The sequence below is a fragment of the Falco punctatus genome (assembly GCF_963210335.1).
Source record: "Falco punctatus genome assembly, contig: scaffold_22, whole genome shotgun sequence".
In the NCBI taxonomy this organism is placed as follows: Eukaryota; Metazoa; Chordata; class Aves; order Falconiformes; family Falconidae; genus Falco; species Falco punctatus.
The window spans coordinates 2827148-2851562 of record NW_027660223.1 but is presented as its reverse complement, the minus strand read 5'-3'; the positions used below and the strand labels follow the sequence as shown (position 1 = coordinate 2851562).

Sequence of the window (24415 nt, the reverse complement as noted above, 5' to 3'; positions counted from 1 at the left end):
GTCAGCGCTGCTGCAGCCTTTGCGAGACTTCGGCGACGTGTGGCCGGCGGGACCCTCTGTAGGTGCTCCCGGGCACGGGGACTGTGCCCTTCTGCCTCCTGCGCTGCTTTCAGGACTGGTACCCGAATCTCCGTCGAACCGTGGCTCGCAGGTTCAGCCCTCTCTAGGGTCCCTGTTCGGGCGCCATTTGTTGCGACAGAGGGAAGACACAGTCACTCAATATGAGTGTTCAGCAGACTTCATTTATTGTCCCTTACAGTCACCTTTTATGCCTTCTTATAATTAGCTCATACATATTACCAAGCCCGCCCCTAGTTTCTCTTCTGTAGTTATCTGTTCCCACCTGCAACATTCTTTTCCCACTGCAGTCTTCCTGTTATTGTGTAACTTTTGCTTTACTTCAGATAAGCTGAGAGCGATGTGCATTTTTGTCCAGCCAGCTGGACTATGTCTATGTGAACTTTTTCAGCTAGCCAGTTATCCACAATCCCCAAGACTTAAACTACGGACTTAACCTTTAAGACCTAACCCTGACTCAACCTAAAGATTCAACCTTAAGTCTTAACCCTGAGATTAACCTTGAGACTTAAACCTGAGATTAAACCGTAAGACTTTAACCCTAAGTCTTAAACTTAAGACTTTAACTTAAGACTTAACCCTGAGATTTAATCTTAAAACTTTAACCCAAAGACTTAACCCTAGGACTTAACCCTAAAACTTAACCCTAAGACTTCACTGTAGGACAAGGCCTCAAGGACAGGAGTCCAAGTACTGATAGCCTGATGAACAGAGACTTGCTAGAACCTGTAGGGCACAAGCCCTGGGAACCAAGGAACAAGCTAACTGCAGACCCCTGAGCCGTTACAGCTGAGGAGGCAGCCAGGCGGACAGAGAAACAAGTAGTCGGATAAGGGAACGGATGGTGCCGATATGTAACTTTGTTAATCAAGAAAGCCGCCTAGAAAGAAACTCCTTAACTTTGGAATAGAAATTATTGCTATGTCAAGATAAACTAATAAGTTCCTATTGTTCTAACGGTGTGCCTTAAATGTCAACCAATCAGTGTTTTTTACGCTTAAGATTTAACCAATCAGTGTGTAATATGTAGAAAGTAGAAACGTATACAAGTGTAAGAAAATCACTAATAAACCGACAACTTGCTTGCATCAAGCTGCGTCCCGTCTCTTCATTCGCTGCAAATTGGTGACCCCGACGTGATCTGGTGAAGGATCTGATGTGGAGGGACTCTCGAATCGCCTGACTGAGCAACATGCAATGGATCCCACAGAACTTTGAATGATCCGCTGAAAGGAAGCGGGAGCCGGCCTGAAATCCCTCCGGAGTTGAGAGGTGAGCTGTGGGAAATCCGTAATGGGGAATCAGGTTTCGTCCCCAGAAAGAGACGTTTATGAGCTTATGAAAGGTCTCCCTAACAAACATGAGAAAAGTATTTCTGAGCATGACCTTAAAGCAATGCTTAAGTGGGTGCAAGTAAATATGCCTGCAGTGACTGCAACTACAATTTTCACGCGGGAACTTTGGGACGACACAGGGGTGAAATTGTGGGATTCTGCGACAAAAGGCAATACTGAGTCCCACCATCTGCTCTCTTCGTGGAGAGTTATTTTTGAGACTCTGAAAGCACAAAAAGAAAAGGCAGAGGAAGGAGAGGAGGAGGAGTCGCAAGCTCCTATAGCCCTGTCCTTATCAGCCTCTAAATCACAGTGCTCCAAACCCCTGGGTATCAATGCAGTGGAGTATCTGCCAGAAAAAGATCCCTTTGACCCAGGACTGGTAGAGCCTGAACAAGAACCTGATTTATACCCTCCTGATCTACGTGATGTGTGGGCAAAAATAAAGAAACAAGCCTTAAAGGAGGGGGATCTAGAAATGGCTAAAACTATAGTTGCTCCGGTCTTGTATTCTCAGGGTCGGGCAGGGGGAGCACGATGGGGGGCTCTTTCTTTTTTGGTTGTTAAAGAACTGCGCCGCACGGTTACGGAACGTGGTATTTCTTCTCCCTGTTTTATAAGTCTGTTATCTTCTGTGTTTGATGCTTATATCATGACTCCTCATGATTTGAAATCTTTAGCACGATTGCTGCTAACCCCGACTCAGTACACGTTATGGGAGTCGCACAGGAGAGGGGGACTGCAAGCACTCCTGCTCACGTACGTTAACCATAATGATGCTGCATCAGCTGCGCTGGCAATAGAGCATCTTGCGGGCACCGGTGCACGTGCTGATCCGGTAGCGCAGGCTCAACACTGCCCCCGTGCGGCTCTCGAGGCAATTAGAGAAGAGGCGAAAAAGGCTTTTTTCCAGGTTCCTGACGTACAAAAGCCACAAAAAGCCTTTACTAACATCACTCAGGAGTCTCGAGAACCTTATATGCAGTTTATTGGTAGACTAAAACAGGCTTTGGAACGTCAAGTAGATAATGCGGAAGCTCGGGATATATTGTTAACAAAACTAGGTGTTGAAAATGCTAATGCTGATTGTAAAAGGCTACTGAAGTCTCTTCCCAACCCGAACCCCACTCTGGTGGAAATGGTGGAAGCATGTAACCGAATCGGTACGGTTGACCACAAGTTTGAAGCTATGGCTGCTGCTTTTGCAGCGATGCGTGGTGTGGGGAATTGCTATGGTTGTGGTAAGCCTGGTCATCTAAAGAGAAATTGTCTTGCGCGGGCTGCGGGGAATAAACAACAACCTCCTGGTCCTGGAGTTTGTCCGACATGTCAGAAAGGGCGTGATTATGCTAATCGATGTTGACCTAAGTACGACTTCCAGGGACAACCGATACAGGGAAACCGACCACGGAGCGCGGGGCAGCGACACGCGCAGACACAAGTGCCACAGCTGACATTTCAACATCCTTGGAGAGAAGCACCGACACCTCAAGTCTCTGTCCAGCAACCTCAGGCAGCGCTGGATTGGACCTGGCAACCTCACACACAGTAACACTGCTCGATTCCTTGGTTCATTTATTATCAACAAATGTCAAAGGACCATTACCCCCCGATACACAAGCTCTGTTAATTGGTAGATCTTCCACAACATTGTCTGGTCTCTTTGTTTTACCAGGTGTTATTGACTCTGACAGGGTGGACGAAATCAAAATCATGGCACGGACTCCATTTCCACCTTGTACGATACCTCAGGGTAGTCAAATAGTGCAATTGATTCTGATTCCAGCAAGGGTAAACTCTCTTACCACTGATCATCCTCCGCAGAGGAGAGGAGGTTTTGGATCCACAGGGTTACCTCACATTCTGTGGGTACAATCCATTTCTCCACAGTGGCCTATGTATCAGTGTACCCTTATTTACAATGACCAACAAATAGCACTGAATGGGATCATTGACACTGGAGCTGATGTCACAGTAATTTCTCAAGCCAAATGGCCTCCGCAATGGCCACTGACTAATGTCTCTCAGACACTGGCTGGGATAGGGGGGACCGGTAACAGTCGTCAGAGTTTGGAACTAATTCGAATTCAAGGACCAGAGGGACATGTGGCTTCTGTTAAACCTTTTGTGCTGCCTGTCCCTATGGTTTTGTGGGGATGTGATGTATTGTCACAATGGGGAATGTCCATCCGTACACATTTTTAGATGGGGCCATTGAAGTGCGTGACACCCTAAAAATAACCTGGAAAACTGATGTTCCTATTTGGGTGGATCAATGGCCCCTTTCTTTGGAAAAACTTCGCGCACTTCAAAACTTAGTCTCAGAACAACTGTCCCAAGGACACATTGTACCTTCTACTAGCCCATGGAATTCACCTGTTTTTGTTATTAAAAAACAAACTGGCAAGTGGTTCTTGCTCCATGATCTTAGAAAAATTAATGATGCTATGGAAGATATGGGAGCCCTCCAACCCGGGCTCCCATCCCCGACTATGATCCCTCGACATTGGCATCTAACTGTCCTAGATCTTAAAGATTGTTTTTTCAGTATCCCGTTACATCCAGATGATGCCCCGAAATTTGCCTTTTCATTTCCAAGCATCACCATGCAAGCTCCATTGCAGAGATATCAGTGGGTTGGACTGCCACAAGGTATGAAAAATAGCCCTACAATGTGTCAATGGTATGTTGCAAAAATACTCAGTCCTGTCCAAAATGCTATGCCTACTGTGTTATTGTATCATTATATGGATGACCTTTTAGTGGCAGCACAACATCACGAAGTCATGGAGAAAGCTGTAGCCCTTGTCACAGATGCCGTGAATTCGGCAGGTCTCTCTATAGCACCAGAAAAGGTCCAGAAGTTTCCCCCTTGGAAATATCTGGGCTGGCGAATAAGAGCACAAAGTATTGTTCCTCAACCATTGCAGATCAATACCAATGTAAGAAACCTGCATGATGCACAGAAATTACTGGGAACAATAAATTGGGTTCGACCATTATTGGGAATTTCTAATACAGACTTGGGTCCTTTGTTTGACCTACTAAAAGGGGACACTAATCTTTGTTCTCCACGTAGTCTTAACTCTGAAGCAGATACATCTTTACAAAAGGTTGCCTCAGCTATCGCTTCTCGACAGGCCCACCGATGGGCTCCTGAACTACCTTTTTACTTGATTATTTTAAACCCTGCACGACAGCCTCATGCCCTGATATTTCAATGGGACCTTCAGAACTCAGACCCCCTGTCGATTACTGAATGGATCTTTTTACCTAACCAGTCTACAAAAACTATTTTGACACAACATGAAATGTTTGCCTCTCTGATTGTTCAAGCTAGATCACGCCTGTTAACCTTATCAGGGAAGGATTTTGTCTGTATTTGTCTACCAATAACAACAGTATACTTACAATGGCTTTATCAGCAATCAGACACCTTTGCTATGGCACTTGCTGACTATACAGGTCAAATAACTTCTCATCCACCTTCACACAAACTGTTTAACATTGACTTTCGTCTGATGTTAAAACCCAAAAGAAGCAAACAACCCTTACAGGCATTTACTGTCTTTACAGATGGATCAGGCAAATCACATAAATCTGTTCTCCTATGGTGGGATGATCAACAGAGACAATGGGACTCGGACATAGAGACAGTCTCCGGTTCACCTCAAATAGTAGAACTGAATGCAGTTGTTCGTGTTTTCCGAAAATGGAATGTACCACTCAACCTTGTTACTGATTCTGCTTATATTGCAGTTGTTGTTACACAAGCCGAAGCTTCTGTGCTGCGGAATGTTTCACATTCACAACTTTTTACCCTGTTACAGGAACTTATTTTCCTTTTGGACTCTCGATCTGCACCTTATTTTGTTATGCATATTAGGTCTCACACCTCACTACCTGGTTTTCTTGCAGAAGGCAATCGACGAGCTGATCTATTGACGTTACCAGTTCAAGTATTGCCAGACCACATTGCACAAGCTAAACTAAGTCACTCTTTTTTCCATCAAAATGCTGGAGCTCTTAAACGACAGCTTGACCTTCCTTCTCAACAAGCGCCAAATATTATTGCTGTCTGTCCTGATTGTCAAAAACATTCTTTCCCATCAATTGCTGCAGGAGTTAACCCTAGAGGATTACAAAGCCTACAATTATGGCAAACAGATGTCACACATTATTCTGAATTTGGTAACCTTAAATATATCCACTCTTCCATTGATACATTTTCAGGTGCCTGGTTTGCCTCTTGTCACACAGGAGAAAAGGCACGAGATGTTCGTAGACATTTAATGCGTGCTTTTGATACTTTGGGTATTCCCTTAAAGATAAAGACAGATAATGGTCCAGCTTATGTTTCAACAACTATAAAAACCTTTTTTGCCCTATGGGGTATAACTCATATTACTGGCATTCCTCATTCCCCCACTGGTCAATCTCTCATTGAACGGTCTCATCAGTCGCTAAAACATCTATTACAACAACAAAAAGGGGGAATGGGAATGGCTATTCCAGAGGAACGGTTACAGAAAGCATTGTATGTTTTTAATTTTTTAAATTGTTCTTTAATAGATAACAACCCCCCGACAGTTCGACATTTTACTGCAAATACCTTCTTCAAGGCACGGGTTAAAGCCCCAGTATTGGTTCGAGATCCAGAAACAGGTAAAATTATGGGACCATATGCTCTTGTTACATGGGGAAAAGGTTATGCTTGTGTCTCCACAGAAAAAGGACCCAGATGGATCCCAGCAAAGAATGTACGACCTTTCCGTGAACCTTTACCGCAGACAACTGATACCGACACCGACCCTACAGAATGAAATAAAAACTGTGTGAGGATTTCTGTTTTGCATTAATGTCAGGTAAACAAATTCAGGATGTAGCATCTAGATTTCACTTTTTACAGCGCTTGGAACGGACAATATCGCCCTGGATTAAACCACTTAACAAAGGTAATACGTTTGGACCAGTCCAGATCCCCAACGCACTGACGGCACCACTAGCAGATATTATCTTCCGTTACATCGACTTTCAACGACACTGTCATGAACCAGATTGGACAGCGTCTCGATTTCTACAGTTATGTTGCTATGAACATGGACCATCTTGTCGACCGTGGATCAAGGTTCATCGTGAACTCTGTGATCACGATCGCTGGTGAGTTGTAAGACTAAGGGACAGATGGGGTCATTGGATGTGTTCTGAGTGTAATAATCAAATATTAAGGTTTAATCGTATACAGTGGGCTGAACGTTTTATGGGAAAACCTCTTTTGGAATTAGAGGGAGTTACAGGGTTAGGTTCTGAGATTTTGCCAAACTTAGTTTTTGCAAATTTTTTATCATTGATTGAAAGCCTAGAAGTACGGGCTATTGCACAGTTGTTGTTTCAATATATTGTATTAGCAAGCAGAATTTATAATATTAACAAGAACATTACTGTAGGATTAGAGTGTGGACAATCAATTGCAGTGCCTCGGTCATGGACAGTACGACCAGAAGAATGGCTGGTTGTAAAACGACGATGGAAAAAGAAAAAGAGAAACAAGTGTTGTCAGTAATATGGATAATGATGTTCATACCTGGACCTTGGCCTATTGAAGGTGGCTCTTATCCCCCTTTTCTACCAAAGGTAAATGTTTGGGTCACGTTGGCGAACTTGACTGGACAGGATACTCTGTGTCTTGCTATGGCCACTCCGGATCAGCCTTTTCCCACATGTCTTGTGGGCTTACCATTAGATGAATGGCCTATACCTAGGGACCTTCAAAGTCTTTTTCCACCCAAAAACGTATCAAAAAATGTGACAGACAATTGGGATGTATGGATACCCCATCTCCCACTGGCCACTTTGGAACCACAAGAAATTGAACTCCTTGGTTCTGTAAAAATGGATTTTTGCATAAAATTTAACTACATGGGAAAGAATCAATCTAGGGCATGGGACGTTTCCCCTACTCATCCTGTTTTTAGAAATGCAAGTATCTGGTGTAATTACACTGCTAACGACTTGTCTAAATCTAGCAATGCTCCGCTCTCACTACCTGCTGGAGTATTTTTTATTTGTGGTGATAGAGCATGGCCTGTCATTCCTTCTCATATAAAAGGAGGTCCGTGTAGCTTAGGGCGACTTTCCGTCCTGACTCCTAACACATCTATGATTTTACAACATTGCTACTCTCGAAGGACAAAGCGTGGCGTTCATGCATTTGCCTCCGACTGTGATGATAACATGCAATTTTGGTCCTTTGGCCAACGCTTTATTGCATCTCTTCTGTTGCCTGGAGCTGCTGCAGGAAAGGCTCTGGCAACATTAGATAAGCTTGGCTGTTGGCTTGCCAAACAAACTAATGCCACAAGCAGTGCCCTGTCTGGTCTTTTATTAGATGTTGATAGTGTTCGCCACGCGACATTACAAAATAGAGCTGCAATAGATTTTTTGCTTCTGGCACAAGGTCATGGTTGTGAAGAGTTTGAAGGGATGTGTTGCATGAACCTTTCAGATCATTCGGAATCAATTCATGCTAGCATCCAAAGATTGAGGGATGGAGTTTCTCGCCTTCAACAAAGTGATACTTGGGATTGGTTAGATAAACTGTTCAGTGGTTGGGGCATTTCAGGATGGTTAAGAAGTTTAGTGAAGATGATTATATATGCTTTAGTTGCTTTTTTGTTTGTTTTATTACTTATACCTTGTCTTTTACAATGCTTACAAAAATTAATAACTCATTTGATTTCAGGGGTTCTTTTTGTGCAACAGGAAGGGGGAGATGTAGGACAAGGCCTCAAGGACAAGAGTCCAAGTACTGATAGCCTGATGAATAGAGACTTGTTAGAACTTGTAGGGCACAAGCCCTGGGAACCAAGGAACAAGCCAACTGCAGACCCCTGAGCCGCTACAGCTGAGGAGGCAGCCAGGCGGACAGAGAAACAAGTAGCCAGATAAGGGAACGGATGGCGCCAATATGTAATCAAGAAAGCCGCGTAGAAAGAAACTCCCTAACTTTGGAATAGAAATTATTGCTATGTCAAGATAAACTAATAAGTTCCTATTGTTCTAACGGTGTGCCTTAAATATCAACCAATCAGTGTTTTTTACGCTTAAGATTTGACCAATCAGTGTGTAATATGTAGAAGGTAGAAACATATGTAATTGTAAGAAAATCACTAATAAATGGACAACTTGCTTGCATCAAGCTGTGTCCCGTCTCTTCATTCGCTGCAGCACCTTACCATCCAGACTGGGTGGAAGCAGCTCCCCAGTGTGGCTCAATGCCCTTTCGTCCTCCACAGCCGCCATCCGGTTGTATTCCAGGGCCACATTCCCCGTGTTGGACAGCATGGAACTGAAAAGCAAGAAGGAGGAGTGAAAAGACAATGACCAATAAATACAAAGCAAGTAGAAAAGTAACACTGTATGGTGAGCTTCTGGTACCCCTTCCTTGATGCTCAGGAGTATCTTTGTCCCCAGGTAACTCTGCCACGTCTAGACCACTGCCCTGGGCTACCCAGAGACAAAGTGTTTCAAAGTTTGGAGGTTAAAGAGGAAAGGGCAGGCATGGTGCCCAGGAGACTTAATCCAAGGGTCTTATTCTGGTCTTTACATCTCAGTTTGACATTATTTTGACTGCAAACCTGTCCTCGAGCAGATGAGGACAGGCAACACGCAATGGAAGCAAATCCATGGTTGCTGTCAGCAGAAAGGCATGGCAGAATTGAACCTTTCCTGGCACGCCTTGGCAGGACGGTGGCCACCATCTCCTGCTTGGCTTTATGTGCAGATACGCAGGCCCCAGCACCCTGCCAGGACTTGGACAGGATGAAACAATACATGATTTGTTTAAAGAGAAGAACAGCAGGTGAGACTGAACACAAAGCCCTAGAAGGGACTCGAGTCCACATGTGAGGCATCTCCAGGCACCCAGGATGTGTGGAAGCTGAAACCTCAGAACCAGCAGGCAGCAGCACACACACCCCTGCCCCCACCCCCCGCCAGGCCTAATCACCCAGTTAGAAATTAGAAGAGGTTTATTAAGTGGCCAAACAATAAACATGTCAGTGTTTTATTTTTTGCCTTTATTGGCACTTTATTGCCTTTATTTTCACCAGACCACGAGTAGAAGGAGAAGCAGAGGCCACCAGAGAGCACGGCACAGCTCCGGCGAAGCAGGCACCAGGTCAGCCCTGGGCAAAGGCAGCTCCCACGCACGGGTCCCTGCCTGGCCTCTGGCTCTCACGTGAATGTCCTCGTCTGGAAGGGCAAGGTCTCCTTGCACTGAATCGTGTCCGTATCCAGCTTGAGCTCAGCGTAGTCGACAACAGCACTGAGGCAAAGCTCCACCTCACGGCTGCTCTCCTCCAGGACAGTGTGAGCTGGTTCTGGGTCTGTCTCGATCACCTCCAAACAGGAAAGGGAAGAATCACTGAGCAGAGCCTAGAAAGCCCGGCTGAGCAAGAGGAGGCTTTTGGCCTCCAAGATCAGCCACGTACAGGGGCTAGAAAGGACCATTCCCATTTATTTCCCCGGGAAGGTGACAAAATTTAACCCTTCCATTACAGTGTTTGTTTCTACCGACTGAACACCATAATCACCACCATGACTGAGAATACACCCATGGGGACAATGACTGGGTCATAGGTACCTGTCCCTGTGTTTCAACCCTGTAGAGTGTCAGACCTTTTTCATGGCCCGCTACAGATCCAGCAGGCCTCTAAATTAGGATTAAGTTCCCCTGTGGGAGTTCTGTGGATGGAGAACCCCAAGACTGAACAAAACCAGAAAGCACCTTTTCCCTCTTGTCTTAGCGGGAGGTGCTTTCCAGACACCATGTGTGGGGCAACAGCCACGCTGGTGAGGGCTGGGGACGGGCATTTTGGAATGGGGACGAACTCACTAGGAAAGCCTCCGACTGCTGCTGCTGATGGGGAAGAAGTGTGGTTTACAGGTCTTAAAAAGGCTCAGAAACTAGGGAGGAACACGTGCCAGGTACGTGTGTGTGGCACTTTCTGGAGCGATGCTTCTCCAGACTGCTGCACGACTGCCACGCAGCACCTGGGCTGCTCCACAATGAGATATCCCACACAACATGGGCACCACCACCAAAATCTCTGCTATCGGTGTAGGCAGAGCTGACAGCTCACCCGCCATGTGCCGGTGGGCTGGCCAGCGCACACACAAGAGCACTAGTGTGGCTCTCCACTCCAAAACAAGAGTCAGAGTGCAGCGCCTTAAACTCCTTGTTGGTGAAAAGGCACTGAAGTCGACGAAGAAATTTTAACACCACAAAACGTGATAAAATCGTAAAATGTGCCCTCCCGTTCAACACAGGTTGCAACACTTCAGCTTTTGGCAGAGACCGGTAGTTTGCATGTGGCTAAACGTGTCTTGTCAAAAGACCTCCCCATTTTGTGTTGGTGTCACAGGTCACTGCATCTGCCTCTCCCCCAAAACGCACTGCGGGTGAACCTCACGGGTGGATTAAACGTCAGGAGGACGCAGGAGCTGCTCAGCCAGCAGAGATGGTGGCCTGCCAGGGTTTTTTTGTAGCAGCTCCGTTAGCTTTTCCTGTTTGCGTTTCTTACCTTCTTCTTCACAGGCCACGTGGCTCCTGGGCCCCTCATGGTGGTATCCACCCACTTGATGGTGCGCAGGCAGTCATCCCAGTCTTTAATCTGCTCCGGCGGCAGCGGGAAGGTGATCCTAGCCACCTTGCACTTCACAGGGTGCATTTTGAAGGTGACCGCGACATCCGATTTCAAGGTCACTGTGATGGCCTTAGCACAGCCAGCATGGAGGTGTCCCACCTAGGGAGAACCAGAGAGCCAAGACCTAACTGGAATCACTAGCAAGGGCAGGACTGACAGCAAAGAGATCGATCGATGTGGTGAGCAGCTGTGCCAGGAATCTGCCTCTTACCGTGTATTCATCTGGGGTTTGACAGAGGAAAATACAAAAGATGCCACCTCCCGTAACACTGAGCCTTTTCTGTGGGGTTGACAGCCCCGCGCCAGCTAAGCCAGGGATTGCAGCTCCTTTGTGGCACTGAAACAGGCTCTCACCGGTACGTGGTGACTCCCTGCCAGCTCCTGGGAACCCGCCGGGCAGGGCTGGAGCAATGGGAAAAGGCAGAGCCATCCAAACTCACCTTGGGGGAGAAGTGAAATGGGGTGTCTGCCAGCCACTCAAACCGCATCGCCTCCGTCCTGCTGCGGTTGGTGATGGTGAAGGTCACGCTGTAGGGTTTCCCGATGTGACAGTCCCCGAACGGGATGTGATTCACTCTGGCAGCTGCTAGGAATGAGAGCAGGAGGTCTCAGTGTGCCTGAGGTCCATCCGCCCCCCTCACTTCCACAGAGACAGGCGTGGCCAACTCTTCCTTGCTCCAAGCCTTCCTCCCTGGGGAGACGCAGTTCCCCATCCTACCGCTTCCATGGAAGCGCCCTGCCACATCCCTAAACCCGTGGCTGTGGCTGTGCAGAGCCACGCAGCACAGCATGCACTGCCCCTCTGCACAGAGCCAGCACGCTCCCAGACCGCCAGGCCAGGGGGTGACAGCACAGGCTGCGTATATCGAGGGCACAAATCATTAGACACGGGCTTCATCTCCATAGCATACCATGGGCTGGCAGCCCTCCTTTTGGAGATACTCAGCTGAACGCGGGTATCTCTGACCCTTCCCTGCTAGCCTGCAAGCTTCTCCCTTGACAGACGATCTTCTCTTCTGCTCTCAAGCTGCCTCTTAAGCCTCTGCAGGCTACAAAAGGCAGCAGGATCTGGCTGCTAAAGCTGGACCGCAGGTGCGTGGCACAGGGTGAGCAGAAACGTCTGTTTTCCTGTTCCTTGATCCACCTGGGCAGCCTTTCCTCTCTTACCCTCAATTACGTCTTCCTCTAGATTGCCCTCAGCATTCTCCTCCTCCTCACTGTCTGCCACCAGTCCGTGGATGTTATCTAGCGTGAAGTCATCCTCGTAGCCTTCGCCCACCAGCTGAATGTCGGTCTCCTCATACGGGTTGTTCACCACCGACAAGTGGATCCTGCCTTCCACACGTTGGGCCAGGGTGGGTTTGAAAAGCACGTCAAACTCTGCTAATTCCCCACGGAGCAGGACCAGGAGAGCGGTGTGAGGCTTCCTCTCTGCACAGCAATGAAATCAGCGACAAGTGATACAGCTGTACCGCTGAAATATTTCTGTGGGGCGTAAGGGGTTGAAACCCAGCTACCTCTAAGCACAGGTTCTCCCACCAATGGTGCCAGACCCTCCTCCTATGTTCACAAGGCTACGACAGCACCACGCGTATCACTGCTGAAGTGCCTTAAACACAGGTTAACACCCAGCGCTCACTCAAACTGCAGTCAGTCAGCTCCTGCCACACGTAAAGCTGAGCCAAAGAATGGGTTTGGCTTCTGTTGGCTGGCTGTGGGCTCAGGGGCTGCCTCCATTCAGGCTGCTACTCCCACATGCAGCAAAGACCTCAGATGGTCCGCTGAAGTGGTGACAGCCCCCCGCAACTCAACCCACCATGTCCAGAGGAACAGAAAAAACTTCCAACCACTTTCTAGGAGGAAGCCGTGCGCAGAGTCCACATGAAAAGCTGGGGGTACGGAGAGCCCCAGCGAAGAAACAACATCTAACATTTGGCAGCTGCTTGGCCAAGCCAAGAGCAGGGCACACATTTCTCCCCTGTGTGGATGACCGCGCTTCACGCTTACTGGATTTACCTCCTGCAGGAGAGTCCTCCTTCACGCCCCCAGCTTGGTAGACGCATTGTGTGGTGGGCCTGGCTTTCAAGAAGAAAACTCCCGCTTCATCCAACAGGTCTATCGTCAACTGAGAAAAAGGAACACAGAGCACAACCACACTGCTGTGGGTACAGGGTGACACGTGGGTTGGCACCGTACTGGTGCTGGTCCAGCACGGGGCATCCAGCATGCTTCCCCGCTTCAAACACAGCTCTTAGCTAAACTTACAAAGTTCAAGTAAAACTAGACAGAAAAAAGAAGCGTTCAGAGGCGCTGGGATACAAAAGTAATGAACAGAATTTTTCATTAAAGTGTAGTAAAATGGGATCAAATACAATCTAATGCAACTAGGACATCACACGTGCCCACCCGAGAATCAAAGCGTGAGAAGAGAGATGGGGGGAAAACACCCCACCAACTTTCTTGCGCTGTATTTAACTGAAAAGGATAGGCTAGTCAGAAAAATCGCATTTCCAAGAGGAACTCTCTTCCTGGAAATTACAAGTCAGTCATTTGCTTAAAAAGAATTTCTGAGAGCTGTTTCCAGGTCTGCCATGCTTCCTGGGACCTTTTCTCCACGAGACAAGCACTTGTTCCCAGACCAGAGCGTTCCCTGAGCAGGTCCTCACCTGGACAGGTAGGGTGCCACCATTATGAAGGACCAGAGGGAGCTTTTGTGAATCACCCAGCAACAGCTTCTTAAAGACCAGCAGAGGGTTCCCTCTCTTACTGTGAAGTACTGGGCGCAGGACTGTCACCCGAGGCAGAGTCCCATCTCCACTGACACCGAAGGTCAGGCTTTGCGCTTTAATTGCTGCAGGGCTGCAGGAAAGGCAGAGGAGAGATCGTGACGGCCGGCACTAACCAATTTCCCACCTGGCAAGCAACAAAGAGGGGCCACCCACTGCATTTTCCCTGGCTGGTGCTCCTGTACCCCACGACACAGGTCTCCTCCGCCCCCCTCCTCCCAATCCAATCAGGGCCATTCACAAGAGCTCTGAAGAGCCAGAGCCTTCCAGAGTAGCAGTAAAAGAACATGTCACTGAATTGAATCATGCAGCACAGCAGGTAAATAATGAGGCGAGAGGTGAGACATGGCAAATTCACTGGCTGCGATGATATGAGACACATGCAAAAAGCACGAGCGCAGCATGGAAATAGTATAAAAGCAAGAAGGGAAAAATAAATGGCACCATCAGTAATGATTATTTCCAAGGACGCTAAAAAAGGAATTGCGTACTAGAGCAGAAAGCTGACTTGTCCTGACTCAGCCACTAAACGGCTGGGGAAGAGCCGGTCAGAGCCCTGGTACACACGTCCCAGGACAGGGGAACTGGGCTCCTCTTTTAGAAGGGCTCCAGTCGCTCCTTTGACAGAGAGTAGCTTAACATACCCCAGGTAATCACATACAATCATCTCATTTTAACAGAAACAAGGAGGAAATAATGCACGCTGGCTGGCTGGCACAGAAACGGCTTCATCTAAACCTTTGTCCTTGGAAAGCCCCAGCTCAACTGTTGCACATCTCCATTTCTTGCTGATTCACTAACTCCCAGCTGGCCACCAAATGCTGCACTGCCTTCACAGTCACTCGCAGAGGCTAAGCTATAACCCCTTCTCTTTCTACTCTGTCTAGTAGTTACCGCCTCCTCTATTCTCTAATGCTAAGCACTCTGCCTAAGGCTACCGAGAGCATCAGGGTTAACAAGAGGTCGGGTTCCTCCCAGAGGAGGGGCAGCCATCAGGCAGGTCCCCCCGCCCAGATTTCACAGGGGGAGTTACCTCGCCAGGACATCGAGGGAAGCCTCAAAAGTGCACTGGTAGCTCTGCATCATCTGTGGAGTGAAGGTCACCGTAGCAAAGGCGTGGGAGCAGCTGGGCACGCACATCTGAACGGGATCCACCTTGAAAATGTCACTGATGGGGCTGTGAAACTTGGGGGAACCCACAGAGCCGTGTTAGGAGGAAACATCCTTCAGTGTTCCGTACGCAGTCTTATTCTTATATGCGTCACCGGGAACAGCCCCAGACAGCGTGTCTCCCTTCCTGCTTGCCCTGGGCAGGCTCCTTCCATCGCAGGGGTGACTCCAAAGCGGTGCTGACCTTGCACAGGGAGCCCAGGAGCGCAAAAGCTGGCTTTGAGCACTGGGCAGCCACCCCAGCACACAAGGGAGGGGGGCACTGCACGGAAACCCCGCAACTAACCTCAAACTGGCCTTTAAAGAGAAGGAAAAGGCCAGGGAGCCTGAGGGAATGGTCTGCTTTGAGCCCAGGCACGTCAGGCCAGTAAAGGCCCCCTCTGAGCGGGCTTCCAAGAGATGTGCAGAAGGGTTTGGGTCTCCCACCAAAGACCCAGCCAGAGCGGTGAGCCAAAGCCTTGCTCGAGACGTGCCAAATTCAGAACTGCCACCCTGGCACTGCTGCTCCCCCCTGTAGCCTGACCTGCACGGAGCTGGACTAGGGCGGGCAAGAGGAAGCAACGAGTCTGGAGAACAAGGCAGCGCAGCCTGTAAAGAGCAACGGTCACCTTGGCCTCTTGTTCTTACCTCACCGGCGATGGGTTTGATGGAAAGGACCACATTGCAGGGGACTTTGTTGACATTGTGGATCTCGAAGCGAGCTGTGGCCCGGTGCCCAACCCGAACGTCGGTGAAGATAAACTTGTTCTCATCTCTGACATACACACCCTTGTCTCGCACCGTCTGCGGGGTCTGGCAGAGGTTGACGTTGCTGCAGATTCGATGCTCCTCAAAGATGGACTCGATGTCATCAACCACAAATGCTGCGGAGCAGAGCAGAGGGAGGGCTGAATGCTGAATTCCTGATGAATTTTTTGGGACCCTGCTGGCCTCTCGGAAGGCTTGATAAACCCTTTCTGCCCAGGTCACTGCAAAACCCAGCCTTGGGCGGGGAGTCGGCTGCGAGGATGGAGCTCAGTCCCAGTCAAGGAGTATTGCTTTCCTTTTATCCTTCCATGCATCCCTCCCAGCCTCTCCCCGCTGGCTGACTTGAAAAGAACTGGAACCTCTGAGGATTTTAGGGTTTAGCTTCAAGGTCAGGGCGCCTCTCTAACCAAGCAATAAGTTCAGGTGCTGACCAGCAGCAGGTCTGGCTGTGGGAACCTGTGGACGGGGCGTACCTGGGAGGCAGGACTCAGCCAGCAGGGTATAGGGGATGCCGAGGGGATTGTCCTGGGGGTCTCTGTCGCTGATATCGATGCGCAGGTGCTCCTCGCACGTCCCCAGTGATTCCGCAGAGCAATCCACCGTGATCATCTGCTGGCCCCCAGGAGGGATGGAACCAAAGCCAGGGTACACCGTGAACATGCCTAGAGTGAGGCGAGCCTGCAGAAAGAGTCCCAGGAGAGGCTGACGTCCAGCAGCCCAGCCTTGAGCATCCCCAGCAAGGAGTACGCCACCCCTCAACCTCCAGCCAGGCCGAGCCCCCAGTCCCAGGGCAGGGAGGGATGACTCCACGGCCCAGAGGCAGCCCCAGGACGAGAGGGACAAGCCAGGAGGAGCTGCAGGCCTATCCTGGCTGGCACAGAGGACGGAGTTTGGGTGTAAAAGGTGAAGGTGCTAGCTGGGATCCTCCAGCCTCAGGGGTAAAACAGGAGAGCAGAAATAACTGTGAGAAGTGACGGGAGGGAAGGGAGGGGACTGGGAAGACGAAAACACAAGGTCATCTGGTATCTATGGAGTGGGACTTCAAACAGGAACGTGCCCACATCTGTGGTATTCACAGTCCTATTTTGGCTAGCAGCCACCAAAACACGGGACCTGCTCCTCTCTCTTGACCCCACAACTCCAAGTCTGAGCCAGAGCACGGGACTGTCAGTGCAACTGAGCAGCTCCTGCCTCTGCTTGTGGCTGGGAGATGACGGACCTCCATCGTGCAGACCATGTCCCACCCCACGGTGATGAGCCCCCATCAGCGTCCTCCCCCAGCACCCGCAGCAGTGTGTCTTGGGGAGCGGGAGCCACCCACCTGCATGGAGGGGCTGGCAACCTTCTGCAGCGAGCGCTTGCTTTTCTTGGCTGAGGAAGTCCTTTGGTGTAAGTTCTCACTCTTGCCAGAGTGGGCAGATTTCATTTGACATCCACTAAGAGGAGAAAGCAGAAACATCCATCATGCTGAGCCCCCACCCTGCCTTCCTCTGAAGCCAAAGCTGACCTTCCCCTCCCCACAGAGGAAAGCCTCCCTGCCCCTCGCAGCCCCGGCGGCACCTCCTGCAGCTTACAGACAGCTCAGCTGTATCACCAGCTTTGCCCGACACACGGGGACACTGAGGCACTTTTCCACTCCCTGTTCACAAGCAGGTGACGTGAACTGGACAATAACCCAGGTGTCTGGGCTGCCTGTCACACACCAGCCACGCTGTCGTGCCTCCTCAGGCAGGACAGGTGATGCAGGTCTTCTCTCACCTTTTCTCTTGCAATCGGGATGCGTCCTGGTCTGCTCGGTAGATGAGGAATTTAAAGTCAAGGCTGCCTTTGTTCTCCAGCATGAAGGTGCAGGTTTTCCTGCTGCCCTTCACCATGGCACCGAAGTTGATGAGCGAGGCGGGGTGAATGCTGTACTTGCTGAACACAGCTTTCGCCGACACCCTCACTGGGATGACGGCGACAGTCTCGCCTCCTCCGCAGATGCTGGGCTCCATCACCTGCAGCCAGAGGAGGGCTTGGTAAAACCAGCAAAGAGGCCAGCCTCTGACTCTCTTCCCTGATCCCATCCCAGGTCCCCATCAGCTCATCCTCCCTGTTTCAACGCCTCCTCCGGAGCCAGACTTTCAGCTCCGCTTAGGAAGCATCACAAATGTTTTCTGAGACATTGCTGTCACCTACGAGAATTACCCAGCTAAAGCCCTCCTTCCAGAAGGCACCTGTCCTGCTCACGCTCCCAAGACGTGCTGTGCCACCACTGCCTGGCTGGGGCAGCTCACCTGGTAGTGCAGGATGGGTTTGTCCTCGATATTCACTTCCGTCTTGGGGTGGAAGAACACCTGGACCTGCACAGGGCGCCCGGAGGCAGCCAGCAGGCCCTTCTGCGGCTGGATAGTGAAGTGGCTTGCCAGGTCTGGTATGGTGGTGCCTGCAGCTTTCAGCTGGAAACTGGGGAGAAAGGGAAGGAACAAAGACCTCTGCAGTTAAAAGTACAAGTGCCACCAGCACAGCCAGGACTTGACATAAGACCATAAAAAAATTAAAAGGGAAAGAGTCCAGCTCTGCTTGGGGAATCTCAGATCTTGAGAGAGTGCAGACCATCATGAGTGTTGCAAACTAACCTCGACAGCCAATTTTCTCATCCCCTCCTTTAAAGAGTCATAAAGAGAAAGGAGCTGCCCCTCAGAGGAAGGCAATGGATCTCAGCAGTGAGTGGCTTCAATTTCAGGGCCTCTCCTTCTGGTTCCTGCTCAGCTGTGAAGGACTTCTGGTGTGGGGCTGCATTCTCCCTTAAAGTCTTTGAGATTAGGGAGCCCGGGCTTTTTATTTAACCAGACCACGAGGCAGCCAGCACGGGAAGCGGTTCTAGCCATGGGCAGGAGGAGAAGGCAGGCCTGGGCAGATGGTGGCACCACGCGTTCACAGACCAGGCAGCTGGACCCACCTGTACGCAATCTCGTACTTCCCCTTGTTCCTCAGAGTCAGCACTTGCTTCGCATCACCCAGGACTTTCAGGACTCCAAAATCCACGGTGCCACCTGCACCTGCAGAAAACCCGCAGAGCCAGGCAAGAAACGGGGAGTATTTGTGAGCTGCTACAGACCACACCAAGTGACAAGACAGATATTTCAACACTTCCAGGCCAATTTCAATTGGCCTCTCAATACTGAAATGGGGCTTATAAGAAAGGTGGGGACAGGTGTTTCCTGGGGGGCTGTAGTGACAGGACAGGGGGCAATGGCTTTGAACTGGAGGAGGGGAGATTTACATGAGCTGTTGGGAAGAAATTCTTCACTGTGAGGGTGGCGAGGCACTGGCAGAGGCTGCCCGGAGCAGCTGTGGCTGCCCCACTCAAGGCCAGGTTGGACGGGGGTTGGGGCAACCTGGGCTAGTGGAAGGTGTTCCTGCCCATGGCAGGGGGGTTGGGACAAGACAATCTTTGAGGTCCTTTCCAACCCAAACTGTTCTATGACACTTGGAGTTCTCAGGCAGCCCAAAACCCTTCTCAGGAAGTTTCTGTTCTTGGAAATTTGCTTTAGCTACTTTGCTGCCCTTGCTCTTCTTACTCGGAGAATATCTGCAGGGTTTAGCAGGTGAGGAGCTGGGTTTCTGTCTTCTTGCTTCCAAGCACTGATCCAACAACTTTATGTGCCCTGCTGAGCCCTCAGGAGCTGCCAATTGCTCGCTCACATCGCTGTGGTTTCTAAGCCCCCAGACCAACCTGCACACTGCAAAGCTCAGGGGCGAGAGACTCGAGGCTGGCTGTGCCCTGACAGCCCTTCACTCCACTCAACTTGCAGGATACGCGCTTTATGTGACCGGGCCACGCTTGCATGCTACCCCATCCCAAGCGCTTTGGTTGCTCACCTGCCAAGGCAAGGCAACGCACCCAGACTGCTTTATTTTGGGGCGTCCACTGACCTTTAGGAATGTTGATGATTGGAGCAACATCATAGCCCTCTGCAGAAACGAGGATATTTTCGGTCTGGACAATCCCCAGGATGTTTTCTGCATCTGAAACCTGAGGCAGCGAGAAACGAACAGTGCTTAGACCGTTCTCTTAAATTCTTTTGGTAGACAACATACGAGTCCTTGTCTCTGCTGGCTGCTTCCACCATGGCCTCCCCTGCTTGACAAGCACTTGTGGATTCCCAAACTCTCCCAACCTGCTCATCTCACGGGCTGACCCAGCGAGATGCTGCTGCAGTAAGAAGCCCTACCAGCCCAGCTCGGCACTCCTTCAGCAGGGAGTGCTGCCACGGAAGCACCCGGGGAGACACAGCGATGGAAAAACAATCTCAAGAATTGTGAGGTGTCCCAGAGCAGGTGGCATTGACCGTCAACCCTCTCCCCTTCAATCACCCAGCATCCTCACTGAAGTGCAGCCCCCAAACCACGGGGAACAAAAGCCCAGGGTGACAGCTTGTTGCTCTCCGTTAAGAGCCCCGGACAGGCTCCAGCATGGGCGCAGGGAGCACGCCGAGGTCTGGACAACCAAACAACAGCATTCAACCATGCACAGCGGCAAGGTGGCTGTAACGCGGGCTCAGGACACAGCGCCTGGTTGTCTGGGCTGACGCAGATGCTCAGGGATGCACCATGTGCTCTGGTGAACCCAGGCTGAGGCAGCAGAAGTTGGGGTCACAGCAGCCTTGTGTCCCTCAGGTGCAGCTCTTCCTGGCCTGGCAGCACACATGCCCCCTGAAGCTCAGCTATAAGAGCAAGTTCCTTGCCGCTAAGGGCCTGCCCCCCCGGCTATGCGGGTAGAAAGGAACCTCGGGAAGGCTCATCCTTTGTCCCCCTCTTTGCAGGGAACCCTTCAAGCACAGCCTCCACCCCAAAGATCTCGTTGCCCTGCCAGGGAGGGCACAGTCCCCCTCACCTCCAGTCGGATCTTCTTCTCAATGTTGAGAGCCTTTGTGGGCTTGAAATACAGATGCACGTCAAACTCCGTGCGCGGACCAACGATGCCCTCACGTTGTGACACGGAGAAGTCCTCGCCCAGGTTTTCCAGCCCACAGAGCCGCCAGGCCACAGGCAGCAGGGTGCTGTTTCGCAGGACCAGGGTCTTGCTGTCCTCCCTGCAGAGGCAGAAAGACACCCTGCACCAGCTGCTCGATGGTCAGGATAGGCCTTGCAACTGAATGCATCTTGGAGCAGCCCTATGCATTAGTTTATATATATATCTTTATCTATACACATCCAGTATTTATAGTATCCATAACATTAGTTAAATGTCTTCTCTGTGTCACAAGTCTCAGAGGTGAGGTCCTGGGGAAGGGCTGGGTGCTAACGGTGTATCCAACAGAAGGGACATAAGGAGGAGCAACTGCACTGCTCTCCGAACCAGCAGACGAGATACAAATGAATCAAGATGCCCATTGCACCACGTTGCTGGGGGGCTACAGAGCTTGCGGCTGTCCTGAGAGAACCAAGCCAGCAAGGAACGGTGAGCAAGAGACCGGGAACTGCTGGCAGAAAGAGGGACGCCAGCCCAACATCCAGCCTGAAGGGCCGTGCAGCCAGCCAGAGAGGCTGAAGGGGAGCTCACCGACAGCACCCGTCCCCAGCAGAGGGGCCGCGGGATGACTGACCTGTGCAGAAGCAGCCTGTTGAAATGCACGTGCTTGGGGCTGACCCTCAGCTCCACCTTCACCCCCTGGCAGCACAGGGGGAAGACCACCGGCTCTGGGTTCTCCTTAATGCGGCAGACGAGCTTGTCTTCCACCAGACCAGCTGAAGTGGGGTACGCCCAAATGCTCAGCTTCTAGCCCCGTCCCCGAAACAAGAAATACAGAAGAGCACTCAGTGAGCAGGAGGAATGGCTCCTGGGCACTTACACCAGTGCCTGCCCTACCTGCTGTCCCCTACCTGCTTCTCGTTCGGTTTCAGCCTCATGCTGGGAGGTTCTACAAGGAACGTGTCCGCCTTGAGATCGCGCTCAAAGGAGAAATGCGCCTCTACTTCCAAGGGGGTGACGTTGAGGATGGTTATCGTCTCACAGTTGCTGGGATAGTCCAGTGCCTTGTACCTGTCCGCAAAAGGGGAGAAGGCTGCAGAGGAGACCGTCGCCTTCATCCCACACCAAGGAAAGCGCCATGTCCTGGCAGCGGGAGGCTGCACTGCAAGACCATGTTCCAACAAGCAGGCCAAGAAAAAGGATCATTTTCAGGGGCACACTGGGTGCTATGTGTCTCCATCCTTGCGTTACTTTGATGTCCACCCCTGTACTTGGTGCCTGCAGCCCAGACACGTGATGATGCACAGGCCACTTAAAGAGCATTTTACAAATTAGAAATTCAAAGATGCCTGGAAAAACAGAGGTACTGCAGGCACGTGGGTTCTCCCCCTTTCTTTGTTGGGTTTCCTTCCCTGCAGGGTAGAAAGAAATGCTCTTGGAAAGAGCTTTTAAAAATAGTTTAGCTTTTGTCTTCCAAAACAGTCACGAGATTGCCTTGTATTTCACAGGTTAGCTCAAGGTCTGAGGGAAGGAAATAGAGAGGATTCATTCCCAAGAGGAATGCTGAATTTAAAAAAAAACGTCCCTTCCCTCGGGTATGGAGCAGATTTGGGAGTTAAAGGGTTAAAAAGCACAAACAGAAACCCAAGGCCATGCAGCAGCCTGACTAAAGATCCTCTTTTGGTTTTTGAACTGTTTTGATTTCATTTGCTTGGGTTGTCAAAATACCACTAGCTCTCCAGAGCTCCCATGAAGAGGAGAACTTAATTTCTAATACTGAAAAAAAAAGCTATGTTAAAAATAGAAATGCGCCAGCAGCTACAATGGCAACTTTTTCAGGCAGACTTTGTCCAGCATTGAGGACGGGGAAACAGAATTTCCATTTTCATTCCTCTGCAGATCCCCCACGCCCCCATATCGGCAGGTCGAATCATAAGGCCTTACTAATATTACAAACGGATGAATGTTTTACAAAACCATCAGCAGAGTAATTGCTTGTTCAGTCCACCTGTAGAGCTCAAAGCACTTTTAAAAAACACCATAAAGTTCATTTCGTAGGTGGCGAAGCTGAGATGTGGCGGGGGGACACAAGCTGCTCCAAGTGACCTTCAGGCTGGAAGCAGCACATGGCTCTGGCCACCAAGGCACCCACCAGGGAGGAAGATCAGCTCCGTCTCTCCCCTGCTCCTCCAGGACTCACTTGCCCATCATCTGCTCAAGTTCACACATCTGTGGCCCTTCAGCCCCCTGCATCTCCCAGGCAGGTCTCCACCTGGAAATACAAAAGGCATTTCAATTTCAGGTCAGACTGTCTAGGTGATATTTCCATGCATTTCTACAGAAGTAAAGAAGCTAACAGACAAAAAGCCCAGATCAAGCCATATTAGTCAGGCTGATTGGTTCTACCAAGTTAGATCAATAGTGATTATGAACAAATGGACCAAGTGACCAAAGCCTGAGGCTGAGAATACCACTTTTTGAGATGTGGTTTCTTTTCACTGTACTACCCATAGAACTGGAGCACTCTGATAGAAGTATCTGCATTTGTAGAAGCCTCAGAAGCATCTGACCCGCTAGTAAGTGTGTATTAGAGAAATGAAGGTAGTTCTAAATTAAACTATGTCAACAGAAAAGTAGTTGATAGAATCCCTCAGGTTGAAGGAGAACTCAAGGCACTTCATAACAAGAACATTGAACCTTTAGAACAAGTGAACCTTTAAATATTATTACTGCACCGTGAGTTTACAAGAGTGGATTAGGACTATTTCCCAGAAAAATGTGTCTATTTTATGTCTGTTTCACTTCAGGATTAGCCTTTATTAGTACTGCTCTGCAACTGCTAGCACTAAGAATTTAACCCAGTTTTTGTGCCAACAGGTTGTTTTAGCCTAACTTTCACTACAGGTTTTCAGTTTTGTATAAAGTGGTTACAGGGGAAACTGTTTCTGAGTTTGGCCATTTGACCAGCAGCCTCTGATATGGAGAAATAGTGTGAAATGGGGACAATGGACACCGACTGTGATTGCATATGTCTGCCCAGGAATGTGGGTATGGTGACTGGTCATGGGTGCGGTGTCTGGTCACATAGGCACACAGCTCTGAGGAGACAACTACAGTTTTGAGGAGACGCCTGCCCCTCTTCCTCTAACAAAAGGGGAGATGGGGAGACGCCTGCCCTTCTTCCTCTAACAAAGGGGCTATTTAAAAAAGAATGAGAAAAGGATGAGAGATATTCCAATGCTATCTAGAGGGAGGGAGTGCTAAGTCTCCTTGCTGGAGAAGATGGGATGGTCACAAGAACATGAATCACCTACAAACCTGCAAGACCACCACATTCCAGCAAACGGACTGATAAGCTAAATTAACGTACGAAGCGGGGTTTAGGTAACGAATATGTATAGGCGTTAATTGAATATTCATTTGTTTCATTGTATAAATGTAGGATGGTTCGTCACTTCGGGCATGCACGCTTGTGGAGGAGCGATCCCCCGTGCATCTGCGCGCAATAAACATACCTACTTTATAACTTTCGAGTTATAGAGTCTAATTCTGCACGTCAGCCTCAAAAAGACTGACTGAATTTTGCTTTTTACAACTCAGAAAATTAAGAACAGGAACCAGTTTGTTCTCACACCC

General features: G+C 49.8%; 4 protein-coding genes across 7 annotated transcripts in view; 1 reads left to right on the top strand and 3 right to left on the bottom strand.

The window, feature by feature from the left end:
* Window positions 1-24415, top strand: part of LOC308057528 (ribosome-binding protein 1-like) — a 72280-nt gene that overhangs the window by 39565 nt on the left and 8300 nt on the right. For 2 of the 3 annotated variants that reach the window (XM_080411612.1, XM_080411611.1), the window contains exon 1: window positions 23064-23355. The exons of the other annotated variant lie outside the window; for it this stretch is intronic. The gene's annotated coding sequence lies outside the window, so the exon portion shown is untranslated. Of the gene's footprint in view, window positions 1-23063; window positions 23356-24415 lie in introns of those variants that run through there. 3 annotated transcript variants of the gene reach the window in all.
* On the bottom strand, window positions 9197-15072 carry LOC308057526 (hydrocephalus-inducing protein homolog). 2 transcript variants are annotated; one of them, XM_080411607.1, is made up of 7 exons: window positions 14939-15072; window positions 13786-13978; window positions 13136-13244; window positions 12287-12550; window positions 11560-11705; window positions 10997-11218; window positions 9197-9812 (listed from the first exon to the last, which is right to left on the bottom strand). In XM_080411607.1, exons 1-7 carry the CDS (start codon window positions 15043-15045, stop codon window positions 9648-9650), a joined length of 1206 nt encoding a protein of 401 aa, XP_080267733.1. In that variant the 5' UTR covers window positions 15046-15072; the 3' UTR covers window positions 9197-9647. The 2 variants fall into 2 exon arrangements, with proteins under 2 accessions (XP_080267733.1, XP_080267734.1); XM_080411608.1 differs by having other exon boundaries at window positions 11560-11702.
* LOC308057525 (hydrocephalus-inducing protein-like) lies at window positions 15058-19071 on the bottom strand. The gene is made up of 6 exons (XM_080411606.1): window positions 18764-19071; window positions 18099-18267; window positions 17581-17819; window positions 17144-17258; window positions 16296-16500; window positions 15058-15938 (listed from the first exon to the last, which is right to left on the bottom strand). Exons 3-6 carry the CDS (start codon window positions 17814-17816, stop codon window positions 15115-15117), a joined length of 1380 nt encoding a protein of 459 aa, XP_080267732.1. The 5' UTR covers window positions 17817-17819; window positions 18099-18267; window positions 18764-19071; the 3' UTR covers window positions 15058-15114.
* LOC308057529 (hydrocephalus-inducing protein homolog) lies at window positions 19360-22026 on the bottom strand. The gene is made up of 4 exons (XM_080411613.1): window positions 21691-22026; window positions 21414-21586; window positions 20702-20900; window positions 19360-19840 (listed from the first exon to the last, which is right to left on the bottom strand). Exons 1-4 carry the CDS (start codon window positions 21895-21897, stop codon window positions 19523-19525), a joined length of 897 nt encoding a protein of 298 aa, XP_080267739.1. The 5' UTR covers window positions 21898-22026; the 3' UTR covers window positions 19360-19522.

Bases quoted from the DNA above. Each gene is read 5' to 3' on its own strand.
- LOC308057526 (XM_080411607.1), bottom strand. From the start codon at position 15,045: ATGTGCGTGCCCAGCTGCTCCCACGCCTTTGCTACGGTGACCTTCACT. The intron at 13,245-13,785 runs GTGAGGACCTGC...CCTTTTTCTCAG, and splicing joins GTGGCACCCTACCTGTCCAG to TTGACGATAGACCTGTTGGA. The intron at 11,219-11,559 runs GTGAGTTTGGAT...GGTTCTCCCTAG, and splicing joins CATTTCACTTCTCCCCCAAG to GTGGGACACCTCCATGCTGG.
- LOC308057525 (XM_080411606.1), bottom strand. From the start codon at position 17,816: ATGGAGCCCAGCATCTGCGGAGGAGGCGAGACTGTCGCCGTCATCCCA. The intron at 16,501-17,143 runs GTGGGTGGCTCC...CTCTTTCTGCAG, and splicing joins TTGCCAGCCCCTCCATGCAG to GCTCGCCTCACTCTAGGCAT. The intron at 15,939-16,295 runs GTACGCCCCGTC...TCTGCTCCGCAG, and splicing joins GGCTGAGTCCTGCCTCCCAG to CATTTGTGGTTGATGACATC.
- LOC308057529 (XM_080411613.1), bottom strand. From the start codon at position 21,897: ATGAAGGCGACGGTCTCCTCTGCAGCCTTCTCCCCTTTTGCGGACAGG. The intron at 21,587-21,690 runs GTAGGGGACAGC...GGACGGGGCTAG, and splicing joins TGAAACCGAACGAGAAGCAG to AAGCTGAGCATTTGGGCGTA. The intron at 19,841-20,701 runs GTGAGGGGGACT...TCGCTGCCTCAG, and splicing joins AGAAGAAGATCCGACTGGAG to GTTTCAGATGCAGAAAACAT.